Here is a 17,782-nt window from a genome sequence, read left to right as displayed (position 1 = left end):
TTCCTGGGTCTGCTCACTTCCATTCCCATTGGTGCAGCCATTGGTGTAGAACTGATGTAAAACTGGTGTCGCTGAGCTGCACAGAAACTCCTGCCAGACTTTAAAGACAGAGTGCAGCATCGGACTGGGAGACACCCAGGTCAGGGAGGATCAGTACTGGACATCGGACTGGGAGACACCCAGGTCAGGGAGGATCAGTGCTGCATCGGACTGGGAGACACCCAGGACAGGGAGGATCAGTGTTGGGCATTGGACTGGGAGACAGTCAGGTCAGGGAGGATCAGTGCTGCATCGGACTGGGAGACACTCAGGTCAGGGAGGATCAGTGTTGGGCATTGGACTGGGAGACACCCAGGTCAGGGAGGATCAGTACTGGGCATCGGACTGGGAGACACTCAGGTCAGGGAGGATCAGTGTTGGGCATCGGACTGGGAGACACTCAGGTCAGGGAGGTTCAGTGCAGCATCGGACTGGGAGACACCCAGGTCAGGGAGGTTCAGTGCAGCATCGGACTGGGAGACACCGAGGTCAGGGAGGATCAGTGCTGGTCATCAGACTGGGAGATCCCCTGGTCAGGGAGGATCAGTGCTGGTCATCAGACTGGGAGATCCCCTGGTCAGGGAGGATCAGTGCTGGTCATCAGACTGGGAGATCCCCAGGTCAGGGAGGATCAGTGCTGGTCATCAGACTGGGAGATCCCCAGGTCAGGGAAGATCAGTGTTGGGCATCAGACTGGGATACACGCAGGTCAGGGAGGATCAGTGCTGGTCATCAGACTGGGAGATCCCCAGGTCAGGGAGGATCAGTGCTGGTCATCAGACTGGGAGACACTCAGGTCAGGGAGGATCAGTGCCGGGCTCTTTCATTACCCTCTCCAATAACCACACTGCACAGCTTAGCAATATTTTTGTAATGCTTGGAAAGAATTCTGAACACTTGTGGGGGTTGATTTGGACTTTGGGTACTGGATCAGCATGGGATGTGTGGGATCACTGTATCATAAGAGATCGTGAGAGGCTCAAACCAGTTTGATGGTCGTGCCTCATTATCTTAGCTCAGTCGAGCTGCCCATGAGTTTCCCGCCATTAATGGCATTTCTGACTGGCCCTGCATCATAAAAATAGACCAAAGATGGTCAAACTGCTGCCAATGGAGCTCTGGCCTCTACTGTGCCCTCCAGTCTAGAAAGGCTGTTCAGCAGCACAGACTGGGGGATGGAATTGAGAGAGGCTTTGATCGGTTCACTCACCTCCTGCTGTCTGCTGTCGTAGAGATCAGTGGGAGAGCAGATGATGCTCGGCCCGATGGGAGAGGTACTGGCACAGTGTGAGCTGCAGATGCTGCCCTCTCTCAGGAGGCCTCGTCAGACCTTCATTCAATGCCCACACAGGTGCCACCAAGTCAGATGGGCCAGGCTGCTCTGGCAGCAGTTGGGATATGCCAGTCTCGGGGCTGCACTACTAGAGGTCGTCCGCCATGGCCATCCTTAGTGCCCTCATCACAACAGCAACAGCAGCCTTCGAGCAGCCATACTGAAACCACTGGGGCAGCAACAACACAGGAGCACGAGAGTTAGGAAAAGATCACAAGAGAGACTCTACTGGGCATTACCTGGGCGAATATTAATTTGCGTGCAATTTGTTAACTTCATAAAGAAAATCAGAGTTTCATAACTCTCAATTTGTGCAGCTTGGTTTATTAAGAGCAACAGGGCACTCATTGTGAGGTGGTGTCTCGTGCAGTGATTCACTCTGTCCGGGTGGGGTGGGAGGACTGGTCCAGGTGTAATGGAAGAATGGTGTTGGTGGGTTTCGGGTGGGGTGGGGGGGCTGCAGTTCGATGTTCTCGGTCTGCTCGTATGGCCCACCACTGCTGGTCCCCTTTGGCTCCAGCTCCTCCTTGTCACAGTCCTGCAAGGCTGCCCACTGCTGCATGACCGGGGTCTGTTCATGATCAGCAGCAAAATTATGCAGGATTCAGCTCACTGCCACTACACGGACGCGCCCGGCAACCTGCATTCCCCCATCCCGCTGACCTAAAGTACTGCGAGGAACACAGGAACAGCCCCTCATGGCTGATCTGTATCTTAACTCCATTTACCCGCTCTGGTTCCGTAACCCTTAATATCCTTACCCAACAAACATTCCTTGGGTCTCAGATTTGAAATTTTCAATTGACCCCCAGTCTCAACAGCTTTTTGGGGGAGAGAGTTCCAGATTCTCACTCCCCTTTGTGTGAAGAAATGCTTCCTGACATCACCCCTGAACGGCCGAGCTCTAATTTGAAGGTTATGCCCCCTTGTTCTGGACTCTCCCACCAGAGGAAATAGTTTCTCTCTATCTACCCAATCAAATCCTTTAATCATCTTAAACACCTCAATTAGATCACCCCTTAATCTTCTATATTCAGGAATACAAGCCTAGTTTATGCAACGTGACCTCATAATTTAACCCTTTTAGTCCTTGATTATTCTGAAGACCTGGTCAATGATGGGACGAGTACTCCTGTGGCCATTGCTGTGGTGTTGTTCAATGGGAGACTTTGGACATCGAAGTGGTGACCTGAGCCATGTAGTGCCTGAGGAACATTTGCCTGAGGAAGGAGAAAATCTCCGAAAGCTTGTGAATTTAAAATAAAATTGCTGGACTATAACTTGGTGTTGTAAAATTGTTTACAATTGAGCCATGTAGAGAGAGCTTAGCCTTTCTGGCTAAGGAACCGTCCTCGCACTTGCTGGTCTTGCTGCGAAAGTGCGGTCGCAGTATGGCAGCATCATGTCTCCTCCCCGGAATCCTGCACACACCTGCTTAATTTTCAAGGCATGGTCCGCGACTATGGAAATAAAGCCATTCCTATTCTGGGAGGCCACAGGCTCATGGGGAGGTGCCCTGATGGCGACATGTGTGCAGTCGATGGCTCGCTGCACTTGGGGGAAACCTGCAATTGCTGCGAAGCGAATAGCCAGCTCCTCCTGCCTAATATTTTCCATGGTGAAGTTAATGAAAGACGGTGTCCATAACATGCTTGATGCAAGAGTGTACAGCTGGCCGAGGTGCCATGTCACCTGCTGCAGTCTGAAAAGACCCAGAGACGTGGTGACCTTGACGGCCACAAGTCCCACATGGTCATCTCTCAGTATAGGCCCCAGGTCTGTCTGCAGCAGGTGACCCAGGATAGTGACAGCCTGGCGGCTGAACCAGAGCCTCCTGACACACTGTTCCTCGGTACCCGATATGGATTCTCAATACCCTGTTTGTGTCAGAGTGTCTCTTTAAATATCCCCAGTTTACTCACTGTACCGCCCACTTCCCCTCAGCCCGCCTGTGTCCTGATTGGCTGATGTGGATCCCTCAGTCTGTGTCCTGATTGGCTGATGTGGGTCCCTGGGTCTGTAACCTGATTGGCTGGTGTGGATCCCTCGGTCTTTGTCCTGATTAGCTGGTGTGGGTCCCTGAGTCTGTATCCTGATTGGCTGATGTGGATCCCTCGGTCTGTATCCTGATTGGCTGATGTGGGTCCCTGGGTCTGTATCCTGATTGGCTGGTGTGGGTCCCTGAGTCTGTATCCTGATTGGCTGATGTGGGTCCCTGGGTCTGTATCCTGATTGGCTGATGTGGGTCCCTGGATCTGTATCCTGATTGGCTGGTGTGGGTCCCTGAGTCTGTATCGTGATTGGCTGATGTGGGTCCCTGGATCTGTATCCTGATTGGCTGATGTGGATCCCTGGATCTGTATCCTGATTGGCTGGTGTGGGTCCCTGGGGCTGTGTCCTGATTGGCTGGTGTGGGTCCCTGGGGCTGTGTCCTGATTGGCTGGTGTGGGTCCCTGGGGCTGTGTCCTGATTGGCTGGTGTGGGTCCCTGGGGCTGTGTACTGATTGGCTGGTGTGGGTCCCTGGGGCTGTGTCCTGATTGGCTGGTGTGGGTCCCTGGGGCTGTGTCCTGATTGGCTGGTGTGGGTCCCTGGGGCTGTGTCCTGATTAGCTGGTGTGGGTCCCTGGGGCTGTGTCCTGATTGGCATTTTATGATTCTTTGAACTAGAATCTGCTGCTTTGCAGACCCCGGACCTGGGTCTCAGGATGTTCAGGTTGGATGGTCAGACTGGGCTCACTACTGCCTCAAGTTTAAAATAATGGATAGGGAAGGGGGGCCCAGTTGAGACTGAGGGTGCAGCGATGAAAGTTCCAACCAAGTCCGTCCCCCCTCTACTCACCGGCTGCAATTCATTATTTTTGCAAATGTGAGGCCTAATAGCAAATCAGCTGGGAGCCCAGTACATACATAAAGCATGTACACAATGCACCTATAGCATTGATTGTACACTATCTCCAGTATATTGATAGAAGCTGGCGGTATACTCACCAAACACTGTGCGTGCAGGGACAGACTCCCTGTTCAGCCAGAAGGACATCTGGGACAGAATCACAGTCATGATGCAGGGCAGGTACGTCTGAATCACAAAGTAACCGATCTTCCTCTTTAGATGGAAGTGGGTTGTCATGACGATGTATTCACCTGAAGGAACATGGAAGGCAAAGAATTAAGCAAAACAATGACACCATCACCTGGTGACTTGTGGATTACCAGTAATGGATAGACACGGTGACACCTATAAATATTGTCACATTCATGGGGAGTCCCTGTAAATATTGTCACATTCATGGGGAGTCCCTGTAAATATTGTCACATTCATGGGGAGTCCCTGTAAATATTGTCACATTCATGGGGAGTCCCTGTAAACACTGTCACATTCATGGGGAGTCCCTGTAAACACTGTCACATTCATGGGGATTCCCTGTAAATATTGTCACATTCATGGGGAGTCCCTGTAAATATTGTCACATTCATGGGGAGTCTCTGTAAATATTGTCACATTCATGGGGATTCCCTGTAAATATTGTCACATTCATGGGGATTCCCTGTAAATATTGTCACATTCATGGGGAGTCCCTGTAAATATTGTCACGTTCATGGGGATTCCCTGTAAATATTGTCACATTCATGGGGAGTCTCTGTAAATATTGTCACATTCATGGGGAGTCCTTGTAAATATTGTCACATTCATGGGGAGTCTCTGTAAACACTGTCACATTTATTGTGTTACACTTTTTGCGAGCTTGCTGTGCGCAATTTGGCTGCTGTTTCCTATATTACAATAGTGACTATACTTCAAAAGTATTTAATTGGCTGTGAACTGCTTTGGGTCGTCCCGAGGTTGTGAAAGGCGCTATATAAATGTATGTTCTTTTTTCTTTCTTGTGCTCGGCCAGAGGGCCTCTGCGTTGGAGAGGGGGAAATCAATTTGAGGTTCCTGCTCCCAATTCCTTTCCAGCAGTCCTGCTGGAAAATGCATGTGCATTGCTCCAGTGATTAAATTGTCCGCTGAAGCTCACTGTCGCATCTCACATGTGAAAAGTATTCCATTGTGCACGGCCCCAGCGGGCTGTCCCTGTCTGTGGAACCTGGAAAGATAGACGGGCAGTTGGGCACAAAAAAAAAGCCAAATTCTCCAATTGCAAAGTCACACAGAGGACAGCATCAGTAGTCCGTCGCTTGTCAGATCTTTATGGTTTTTAAGTTTTTCCTTTTTCTTGCCAAATGTAGTCTGTTTATATAACCTTAAATGTTCATGTTTGAATCTACCTTGGCAGCAGCTCTGAGCTGGAGACTGTGAGTGCCCTTGACGTTTCTGACTTCCAGCTTCTCAGCTCAGATTGATTCTGACATCATTCACTAAACTACTGACATATTTCTCCTCTCTCAATGAAAGGTTAATATCTGGGACTGACTGGATAGATGAGGTACCTGCCATTAGACCCTGCTTCATTCTCAATCCTGGTTATTTATGTCGTACGAGTGGATGTTCGGAAGGTAATTGATGGGATTTCACATGTGGTGCTGATAAAGGAGGAGGTGCTCGGTGATTAGAGGCAAATGAGCTAATTGGATTGAAACCAATTATATAAAAGTAGGTTTGGAATAAACCACCAATCATGGCCCAACCAAAACCTGACAAGGACAGTCACACTGACCGACCTTGTCACAGGAAGGAATGATGACCCGTCTGTCCCCAGGGACAAAACCACACAAATTTATCCTAATCCTTTACTCTCAGACAGGCAAGCAATGCAACGTAGAAATACACAGATGTTACAACACAGAGACAGGCCATTCAGCCCCTCCAGTCCATGTAGCTGTTTGCCCTCCACGCGAGCAAATTGGCCGAATCATGTTTACACGCCCTGTTCCCGTATTCTTAAAGGTCTTTTCCTTTACCCACCTCTCCAATCTAATCTTGAATGTAATCAGAGGGTCACAAGTTGGAAAGTGTCACAAGGATCAGAGTAAAGTGTCAAAATACCAAATGGGTCAAAGTTCAAAGTGTGACTAGCACCAACGTGTCAGAAGTATCAGATTTGTCCTATTTATAAATGACAAGGAGAAGGGTAAAATCTAAATGTAACATTTGTGAATGATTTCAAGCAGTGTGTCGAGTATGAGAGAGACTGACTGTAACCGCGGGAGCTGATGAAATGGATGAGCCAAGGAGGAGCCATTGTATCGGGCTCATTGCAGCAGGAAGCAAGCAATGTATGAAGAGGATGAAGGGAGGTCAGTCAGAGCAAGTCCGGGACTGTAATTCTTGGCCAGTGACTGAAAGGATCCCATTGCTGCACAGCTGTAAACATCGATATTCATCGTATACTGGAGCATCTCAAGGGCATGGACTGTCATTCAAAGCCCTTGTTCGACCTGTACACGGTACATTGGGGTTGGAATTCCACTCCTGGACGATCAACAGCACTCACACATTTTACACCAGTAAATGGAATCACAGAATCATTGAATGGTTACAGCACAGAAGGAGGCCATTCGGCCCATCGAGTCCGTGCCGGCTCTTTGCAAGAGCAATCCAGCTGGTCCCACTCCCCCGCCCTTTCCCTGTAGCCCTGCAAAATTTTCCCTTCAAGTATTTATCCAATTCCTTTTTGAAGGCCATGATTGAATCTGCCTCTACCACCCCCTCGGGCAGTGCATTCCAGATCCTAACCACTCGCTGTGTAAAGAAATTTCACCTCATGTCACCTTTGGTTCTTTTGTCAATCACCTTAAATCTGTGTCCTCTGGTTCTCGACCCTTCCGCCAATGGGAACAGTTTCTCCTTATTTACTCTATGCAAACCATTCATGATGTTGAATACCTCTATTAAATCTCCTCTCAACCTTCTCTGTTCCAAGGAGAACAACCCCAGCTTCTCCAGTCTATCCAAGTAACTGAAGCCCCTCATCCCTGGAATCATTCTAGCAAATCTCTTCTGCACCCTCTCTAAGGCCTTCATGTCTTTCCTAAAGTGCAGTGCCCAGAACTGGACACAATACTCCAGTTGTGGTCGAACCAGTGTTTTATAAAGGTTCATCATGACTTCCTTGCTTTTGTACTCTATGCCTCTATTTATAAAGTCCAGGATCCCGTATGCTTTTTTAACCGCTTTCTCAACCTGTCCTGCCACCTTCAACGATTTGTGCACATATACCCCCAGATCTCTGTGTTCCTGAACCCCCTTTAGAATTGTCCCATTTAGTTTATATTGCCTCTTCTCATTCCTCCTGCCAAAATGCATCACTTCGCACTTCTCTGTGTTAAATGTCATCTGCCACGTGTCCACCCATGCCACCAGCCTGTCTATGTCCTCTTGAAGTCTATCACTATCCTCCTCACTGTGAACTACACTTCCAAGGTTTGTGTCATCTGTAAATTTTGAAATTGTGCCCTGTACACCCAAGTCCAAGTCATTAATATATATCAAGAAAAGCAGTGGTCCCAGCACTGACCCCTGGGGAACACCACTGTACACCTCCCTCCAGTCCGAAAAACAACCGTTCACCACTACTCTCTGTTTCCTGTCACTTAGCCAATTTCATATCTATGCTGCCACTGCCAAAGGGATTCCATGGGCTTCAACTTTGATGACAAGCCTATTATGCGGCACTTTATCAAACGCCTTTTGAAAGTCCAGATACACCACATCAACTGCATTGCCCTCATCGACCCTCTCTGTTACCTCATCAAAAAAACTCAATCAAGTTAATTAAACACGATTTGCCTTTAACAAATCCATGCTGGCTTTCCCTAATCAATCCACACTTGACCAAGTGACTGCTAATTTTGTCCCGGATTATCAATTCTAAAAGTTTCTCCACCACTGAGGTTAAACTGACTGGCCTGTAGTTGCTGGGTTTATCCTTACACCCTTTTTTGAACAAGGGTGTAACATTTGCAATTCTCCAGTCCTCTGGCACCACTCCCGTATCTACGGATGTTTGGAAGATTATGGCCAGTACCTCTGCAATTTCCACCCTTACTTCCCTCAGCAACGGTGGAGGGGGCGGGGTTTCCCCGGGTAATCAGCAGCCCCTTATTTAAATATAACAGGGTGATTTACATCACGCATTGGGAGTGAGAGGGAGAAGATTCCTGGTCAGAGGGGTGTGACGGAGCAGCTTCTTAAAGGGGCATCGACACTACCTGTTGGAGCAGAGTTTGAAACTGGGCATTTGCTGCTGTGTTAGGAGGGGGAGGGGACTGTTAATGTCCAGGAGAGGAGGCTTCCAGGTGATAGGCCAGACCATCCTCACTGCGGGGGAGGGGACTGTTAATGTCCAGGAGAGGAGGCTTCCAGGTGATAGGCCAGACCATCCTCACTGCGGGGGAGGGGACTGTTAATGTCCAGGAGAGGAGGCTTCCAGGTGATAGGCCAGACCATCCTCACTGCGGGGGAGGGGACTGTTAATGTCCAGGAGAGGAGGCTTCCAGGTGATAGGCCAGACCATCCTCACTGCGGAGCAAGAGATGAAACTTGGTAGGGCTGTAGTTGGGATGTGGGAGAATCTTAAAGGAGTAAAATGATGTGAGTGGGACACATTGGTCTGAATGAGCTCGATATTCGAGGGTGTGTGAATCATTGCAATGTCTTAGTGACACGTTCTCTGTAACACCTTTCCCAATTCTTTGAGAAACGATAGCTGAATCACCGTCTCATCTCTTAGGGTATCACTCTCATTACAGAAGTCATATTGACCTTCTTTTGATTCTGGCCACATAATCGACACGTTCGGGCTATTCTGGAATAACTTTGCTGCCCTGACTCTCCTCAAGGATTCGATCTTTTGGAAAGTATGTTGATGCCACAATCTTTAAACCACTTACCTGTACTCGACTGAATAATCTCCGTACCAATAGTCTGTCCCAACAAATCGTACTGATTCAATCGGGATCCGTCCTCAGCAACCTCCACTGATTTATTCTCTTGTCCCTGTGACCAGACATACATCACCTCGGAGTTGGTATAGGCATCTGTCGTGACAAATACCCAGAATTAGGACTATCCGTGTGACCCTACAGTTTGCACAGTTTCCCTAGACAATTTGGGCAATGCTGGGACTTCAGCCCCCACTCACACTGGCAGCCATTGGGCACCTCATGGTCACGACTTGTCATCAATGGGTAGAGTTATACAACCCTGCACAAGTCTGAAAGACGACGACACACACCGGGAACTTCCACACAGCCTCTCCGGCTCCACCGCTGGAACATTGGTGGAAACCCTGTTTCGGGAGGGTCTTGTGGGATGGATGGGGTGGTTGTTGGAGGGGGGGCGGGGCAGGAGAGGCTGTGACTTTCCTGATGGGACCTGGAGGAACACTCCTGCTCCCATTACACTTCTCTCAGAGGGTCACATCTGTACGCAAATATTAGGTCTTAATTTGCATGAATTATCAAGACCATGCCCAGTTGTGGCTGGTACCTCAGCTGCCCAACCGCAGCGAGCAGTTAAAATGGTGGCCAGCGCAGTGACGGTGGGAGCGTGGCGGTAAGTCAAAGCATGCCATGTTAAAGGGCTCACCCGCACCGGACTGGGTGGGATTAAATCAATGCCTGTATCTAACGCCTGCCAGTTTGCAGGCAAGGAGTGATTACTTTCTAGTTTGGACTGTGAGTGAACATAAGAACATAAGAAATAGGAGCAGTAGTAGGCCATACGGCCCCTCGGGCCTGTTCCGCCATTCAATCAGATCATGGCCGATCTTTGACCTCAACTCCACTTTCCCGCCCGATCCCCATATCCCTTGATTCCCCAAGAGTCCAAAAATCTATCGATCTCAGCCTTGAATATTTTCAATGACTCAGCATCCACAGCCCTCTGGGGTAGAGAATTCCAAAGATTCACAACCCTCTGAGTGAAGAAATTCCTCCTCATCTCAGTCCTAAATGGCTGACCCCTTATCCTGTGACTATGCCTCCGAGTTCTCTCCAGCCAGGGGAAACAGCCTCTCAGCATCTACCCTGTCAAGCACTCTCAAAATCTTATACATTTCAATGAGATCACCTCTCATTCTTCTAAACTCCAGAGAGTATAGGCCCCATTTTACTCAATCTCTCCTCATAGGACAATCCTCTCATCCCAGGAATTAATCTAGTGAATCTTCACTGTACCCCCTCGAAGGCAAGTATATCTTTCCTTAAAAAAGGAGACCAAAACTGTACAGTGTTCCAGGTGAGGTCTGAGGTCTCACCAAAGCTCTGTACAACTGTAGTAAGACTTCCTTACTCTTGTACTCAACCCCCCTTGCAATAAAGGCCAACATGCCACTTGCCTTCCAAATTACTTGTTGTACCTGCATGCTAAGTTTTTGTGTTTCTTGCACAAGAAAACCCAAATCTCTCTGAACACCAACATTTGACAGTTTCTCACCATTTAAAAAACATTCTGTTTTACAGGGTAGTAATAGTAGGGGATTTCAACTACCCTAATATTAATTGGGATACAATCAGTGCAAAAGGTATAGAGGTCGCAGAATTCTTAAATTGCATTCAGGAGGTCTTTTTTAGCCCGTACGTAGCAAGCCCAACAGGAGGGGGGGGCAGTTCTGGATTTAGTTTTAGGGAATGAAGCTGGGCAGGTGGAAGGAGCATCAGTGGGAGAGCATTTTGGTGATAGTGATCATAATTCAGTTAGATTTAGCATAGTTATGGAAAAGGACAAAGATAGAACAGGAGTAAAAGTTCTTAATTGGGAATAGGCCAATTTTACTAAACTGAGAAGTGATTTAGCAAAAGTGGACTGGAAACAGCTACTTGAAGGTAAATCAGTGTCAGAGCAGTGGGAGACATTCAAGGGGGAGATTCAAGGGGTTCAGAGTAAACCTGTTCCCACAAAGAAAAAAGGATGGGACTGCCAAATCTAGAGCCCCCTGGATGACAAGGAGCACACAGGGTAAGATAAGGCAGAAAAGGGAAGCTTATGTCAGACACCAAGAGCTCAATACTGCAGAAAGCCAAGAGGAGTATAGAAAGTGCAGGGGCGAAATTATAAAGGAAATTAGGAAAGCAAAGAGAGGGCATGAAAAAAATACTGGCAAGTAAAATCAAAGAAAACCCAAAAATGTTTTATAAATACATTAGGAGCAGGAGGATAACTAAGGAAAGAGAAGGGCCTATTAGAGACCAAAAAGGTAAACTATGTGTGGAGGTGGAAGATGTGGGGATGGTTCTTAATGAATACTTTGCATCTGTCTTCACAAAGAAGAGGGGGACGATGCACAGATTGAAGTTAAGGAGGAGGAGTGTGAAATATTGGATGGAATAAACATAGTGAGAGAGGAAGTACTGAGGGGATTAGCATCTTTAAAAGTGGATAAATCACCAGGGACGGATGAAATGTGTCCCAGGCTGTTAAAAGAAAGAGGAAATAGCGGAATCTCTGATCATCATTCTCCAATCCTCCCTGGATACAGGCGTGGTGCCGGAGGATTGGAGGAATGCTAACGTTGTACCATTGTTTCAAAAGGGAGCGAGGGATAGACCGAGTAATTACAGGCCAGTCAGTCTAACCTCGGTGGTGGGCAAATTATTGGAATCAATTCTGAGGGACAGGATAAATCGTCACTTAGAAAGGCACGGATTAATCAAGGACAGTCAGCACGGATTTGTTAAGGGAAGATTGTTTCTGACCAACTTGATTGAATTTTTTGAGGAGGTAACAAGGAGGGTCGATGAGGTTAGCGTAATTGATGTGGTGTACATGGATTTAGCAAGGCTTTTGACAAGGTCCCACATGGCAGCCTGGTCAAAAAAGTACAAGTCCATGGGATCCAAGGGAAAGTGGCAAGTTGGATCCAAAATTGTCTCAGTGGCAGGAAGCAAAGGGTAATGGTCGATGGGTGTTTTTGTGACTGGAAGGCTGTTTCCAGTGGGGTTCCGCAGGGCTCAGTACCAGGTCCCTTGCTTTTTGTGATATATATTAATGATTTGGACTTGAATGTAGGGGGCATGATTAAGAAGTTTGCAGATGATACAAAAATTGGCTGTGTGGTTGATAGTGAGGAGGAAAGCTGTAAACTGCAGGAAGATATCAATGGACTGGTCAGGTGGGCAGAAAAGTGGCAAATGGAATTCAATCCAGAGAAGTGTGAGGTAATGCATTTGGGGAGGGCAAACAAGGCAAGGGAATACACAATAAATGGGAGGATACTGAGAGGTGTAGAGGAACAGAGGGACCTTGGAGTGCATGTCCACAGATCCCTGAGGGTAGCAGGTCAGGTAGATAAGGTGGTAAAGAAGGCATATGGGATACTTTCCTTTATTAGCCGAGGCATAGAATATAAGAGCAGGGAGGTTATGCTGGAACTGTATAAAACACTGGTTAGGCCACAGTTTGAGTAATGTGTACAGTTCTGGTCACCACATTACAGGAAAGATGTGATTACACTAGAGACGGTACAGAGGAGATTTATGAGGATGTTGCCAGGGCTGGAGAATTTTAGCTATGAGGAAAGATTGGATAGGCTGGGGTTGTTTTCTTTGGAACAGAGGACGCTGAGGGGAGATTTAATTGAGATGTATAAAATTATGCCGGGCCTAGATAGAGTGGATCAGAAGGACCTATTTCCCTTAGCAGAGAGGTCAATAACCAGGGGGCATAGATTTAAAGTGATTGGTAGAAGGATTAGAGGGGAGCTGAGGAGAATTTTTTTCATCCAGAGGGTGGTGGGGGTCTGGAACTCACTGCCTGAAAGGGTGGGAGAGGCAGAAACTCTCAACTCATTTAAAAAGTACCTGGATGAGCACCTGAAGAGCCGTAACCTACAGGGCTACGGACCAAGAGCTGGAAAGTGGGATTACGCTGAATAGCTCTTTTTTGGTCGGCACTGACATGATGGGCCCAATGGCCTCCTTATGTGCTGTAACTTTCTATGATTCTATGATTTTCTATTTTTCCCACCAAAGTGAATAACCTCACATTTCCCCACATTATACTCCATCTGCCACCTTCTTGCCCACTCACTTAACCTGTCTATATCCCTTTGCAGACTCTTTGTGTCAGCTTACTTTCCCACCTAGCTTTGTACCGTCAGAAAACTTTGATACATTACACTCATTCCCCTCATCTAAGTCATTAATATAGATTATAAATAGCTGAGGCCCAAGCACTGATCCTTGCGGCACCCCACTAGTTACAGCCTGCCAACCTGAGAATGACCCGTTTATCCCTACTCTCTGTTTTCTGTCCGTTAACCAATCCTCTATCCATGCTAATATATTACCCCCAATCCCATGAGCCCTAATCTTGTGTAACAACCTTTTGTGTGGCACCTTATCGAATGTCTTTTGAAAATCCAAATATACTACATCCACTGGTTCCCCTTTATCTACCTTATTCGTTACACCGTCAAAAAACTCTAATAAATTTGTCAAACACGATTTTGCTTTTATAAAACTGTGTTGACTCTGCCGAATCATATGATTTTCTAAGTGCCCTGTTACCACTTCCTTAATAATGGATTCCAGCATTTTCCTGATGGATGATGTCAGGCCTGTGGTTCCCTGTTTTCTCTCTCCCTCCTTTCTTGAATAGCGGGGTCACATTTGCTACCTTCCAATCCGTTGGGAATGTTCGAGAATTGAGGGAATTTTTGAAGATCAAAACCAATGCATCCCCTATCTCTGCAGCCACCTCTTTTCGAACCCTCGGATGTAGGCCATCAGGTCCAGGGGATTTGTTGGCTTTTAGTCCCATTAATTTCTCCAGTACTTTTTCTCGACTGATATTAATTACTTTAAGTTCCTCACTCTCATTAGACCCTTGGTTCCCCACTATTTCTGGTATGTTTTTTGTGTCTTCTACTCTGAAGGCAGATACAAAATATTTGTTTAATATCTCTGCCATTTCCTGATTCCCCATTATAATTTCTCCCGTCTCAGCCTCAAAGGGACCAACGTTTACTCTAGCTACTCTCTTTTTACAAACTTGTAGAAGCTCTTACAATCTGTTTTTATATTTCTTGCTAGTTTATTCTCATATTCTATTTTCTCCCTTTTTATCAATTTTTTGGTCATCCTTTGCTGGTTTCTAAAACTCTCCCAATCCTCAGGCTTACTACTCTTCTTGACAACATTATAAGCCTCTTCTTTCAATCTAATACTCTCCTTAACTTCTTTAATTCGCCACAGATGGATCACTCTTCCCGTGGAGTTTTTATTTCTCAATGGAATGTATATTCCATCGTCAAGCAATGGCCGAGCTGAAGACCCAAACTTACAGCTGCCGAATTTCAGCGGGCAGGCGTGTGAGTCCATGGGGAAATCCTCCAGGTGCATTGGACACTCCGCGTTAATGGTCAGCCTGCAGACACAGCAAAGGGAGAGACAGAAGTTTACCAGTTATTGACTTGAATACCTTGGAAAAGGCATCAGCAGATTTCACCTTGCAAGCCATCAATCCTCCATGTTGTTCCCAGCATGCGGCCAGAGAGCAACACATCCCAATAGTGTCGTTCTCCAAAACAATCTGGAAACTGAATCACCTTCACCTCCCGACTTGTCAAAAATTCATCTTGTTGCAAATTTCCCGTAATTTATTTTGGATCATTGGACGGTGCAACAGTTTTACCAGTGTGTGGAGTTAGGTGATTCTCCCCCGCGATCTCCCTCTCCCCCCACGAACTCCCACTCCCCTCGCGATCACCCTCTCCCCCCACGATCACCCACTCCCCCCACGATCACCCTCTCCCCCCGTGATCTCCCTCTCCTCCCGCGATCTCCCACTCCCCCCACGATCACCCACTCCCCCCACGATCACCCTCTCCCCCCGTGATCTCCCTCTCCCCCCGTGATCTCCCTCTCCTCCCGCGATCTCCCACTCCCCCCGCGATCTCCCTCTCCCCCCAACGATCTCCCACTCCCCCCGCGATCTCCCTCTCCCCCCAACGATCTCCCACTCCCCCCGCGATCTCCCTCTCCCCCCAACGATCTCCCACTCCCCCCGTGATCTCCCACGCCCCCCGCGATCTCCCTCTCCCCGCAACGATCTCCCTCTCCCCCCGCGATCTCCCTCTCCCCCGCGATCCCCCTCTCCCCCCGCGATCCCCCTCTCCCCCCGCGATCTCTCATTCCCCCCGCGATCTCCCTCTCCCCTCGCGATCTCTCATTCCCCCCACGATTTCCCTCTCCCCCCACGATCCCCCTCTCCCCTCGCGATCCCCCTCTCCCCCCGCGATCCCCCTCTCCCCCCGCGATCTCTCATTCCCCCCGCGATCTCTCATTCCCCCCACGATCTCCCTCTCCCCCCGCGATCGCCCTCTCCCCTCGCGATCTCCCTCTCCCCTCGCGATCTCTCATTCCCCCCGCGATCTCCCTCTCCCCCCGCGATCTCCCTCTCCCCCCGCGATCCCCCTCTCCCCCCACGATCTCTCATTCCCCCCACGATCTCCCTCTCCCCCCACGATCGCCCTCTCCCCTTGCGATCTCTCATTCCCCCCACGATCTCCCTCTCCCCCCACGATCGCCCTCTCCCCTCGCGATCTCCCTCTCCCCTCGCGATCTCTCATTCCCCCCGCGATCTCCCTCTCCCCCCGCGATCTCCCTCTCCCCTCGCGATCTCCCTCTCCCCTCGCGATCTCTCATTCCCCCCACGATCTCCCTCTCCCCCCACGATCTCCCTCTCCCCTCGCGATCTCCCTCTCCCCTCGCGATCTCTCATTCCCCCCGCGATCTCCCTCTCCCCCCACGATCTCCCTCTCCCCTCGCGATCTCTCATTCCCCCCACGATCTCCCTCTCCCCCCGCGATCGCCCTCTCCCCCCGCGATCTCCCTCTCCCCTCGCGATCTCCCTCTCCCCTCGCGATCTCTCATTCCCCCCACGATGTCCCTCTCCCCCCGCGATGTCCCTCTCCCCTCGCGATCTCCCTTACCCCTCGCGATCTCTCATTCCCCCCGCGATCACCGTCTCACTCCCCGATCTCCCTCTCCCCCCACAAACTCCCTCTCCCCCGCGACCTCCTACACCCCCCGCGACTGCTATACCCCCCGCGACTCCTATACCCCCCACGACCTCCTATACACCCCTGCGATCTTTCACTCCCCCCGCAAACTGCCCACTCCCTGTGATCTCCCACTCCCCCGCGATCTCCAACTGCACGCGATCTCCCCATCCTCTGCGATCTCCCACTCCCCCTGCAATCTGTGCCCACTCCACCCATGATCTCCCCCTCCCTGCGATCTCCCCCTCCCTGCGATCTCCCCCTCCCTGCGATCTCCCCCTCCCTGTGATCTCCCCCTCCCTGCGATCTCCCCCTCCCTGCGATCTCCCCCTCCCTGCGATCTCCCCCTCCCTGCGATCTCCCACCACGATGTCCCCCATTCCCCCGTGGTCTCCCCCTCCCTGCGATCTCCCCCTCCCTGCGATCTCCCACCACGATGTCCCCCATTCCCCCGTGGTCTCCCCCTCCCTGCGATCTCCCCCTCCCTGCGATCTCCCACCACGATGTCCCCCATTCCCCCGTGGTCTCCCCCTCCCTGCGATCTCCCCCTCCCTGCGATCTCCCACCACGATCTCCCCCATTCCCCCGTGGTCTCCCCCTCCCCCTGCGATCGACCATTCCCTCCGGTGACCTTCAGCCATACCATGCTGCTCTGATCTTTCTCCCCCTGCCACACTTCGAGCCCCTCCCACCCCGGACCATGGAATGATCTTTCCCGATTGCCGGGGACCCCTTCTATTGTCGGCTTTCCCACCCGGCGCTGGGTGTCCTCTCAACCTGGCCGAGAAATGGAGTCAAAAATGATAATGAGGCACTGCCGCATCCCCACGCCTCACTCCCCACCTCCCCCCCACCTCCCCCCCACCCCCCCACCTCCCGCCCCCACCTCCCGCCCCCACCTCCCCACTCCCCCCACCTCCCCCCCACCTCCCCACTCCCCCCACCTCCCCCCCACCTCCCCACTCCCCCCACCTCCCCCCCACCTCCCCACTCCCCCCACCTCCCCCCAACTCCCCACTCCCCCCACCTCCCCCCCACCTCCCCACTCCCCCCACCTCCCCCCAACTCCCCACTCCCCCCACCTACCCCCACCTCCCCACTCCCCCCACCGCCCCCCAACTCCCCACTCCCCCCACCTCCCCCCACTCCCCCCAACCTCACAGTCCTGCCCCACCTCCCCACGATCCCTCACCTCCCCTCCACCTCCACCACACCTCCCCACTCTCCCCCACCACATCCCCCCACCTCCCCCCGAACTCCCCACTCCTACCCCACCTCCCCACTCCCCCATCTCCCACCCACCACCCCACTACCCCCCACCTCCCCCCACTTCCCCACGACCCCCCACCTCCCCCCGAACTCCCCACTCCTACCCCACCTCCCCACTCCCCCATCTCCCACCCACCACCCCACTACCCCCCACCTCCCCCCACTTCCCCACTACCCCCCACCTCCCCCCACTTCC

General features: G+C 50.5%; 1 protein-coding gene across 1 annotated transcript in view; it reads right to left on the bottom strand.

Moving 5' to 3' along the window:
- Nucleotides 1-17,782, bottom strand: part of LOC137332829 (gamma-aminobutyric acid receptor subunit alpha-3-like) — a 581,305-nt gene that overhangs the window by 14,155 nt on the left and 549,368 nt on the right. Inside the window, exons 6-8 of the mRNA XM_067996761.1 lie at nucleotides 14,599-14,681; nucleotides 9,206-9,352; nucleotides 4,361-4,513 (exon numbers count right to left, since the gene is read on the bottom strand). Coding sequence (XP_067852862.1) covers nucleotides 4,361-4,513; nucleotides 9,206-9,352; nucleotides 14,599-14,681 — 383 coding nt within the window. The remainder of the gene's footprint in view (nucleotides 1-4,360; nucleotides 4,514-9,205; nucleotides 9,353-14,598; nucleotides 14,682-17,782) is intronic.

Source organism: Heptranchias perlo, chromosome 15 (assembly GCF_035084215.1).
Source record: "Heptranchias perlo isolate sHepPer1 chromosome 15, sHepPer1.hap1, whole genome shotgun sequence".
Lineage (NCBI taxonomy): Eukaryota > Metazoa > Chordata > Chondrichthyes > Hexanchiformes > Hexanchidae > Heptranchias > Heptranchias perlo.
Note: the sequence above shows the minus strand (reverse complement) of the source record. Positions and strands in the feature narration are given on the sequence as shown.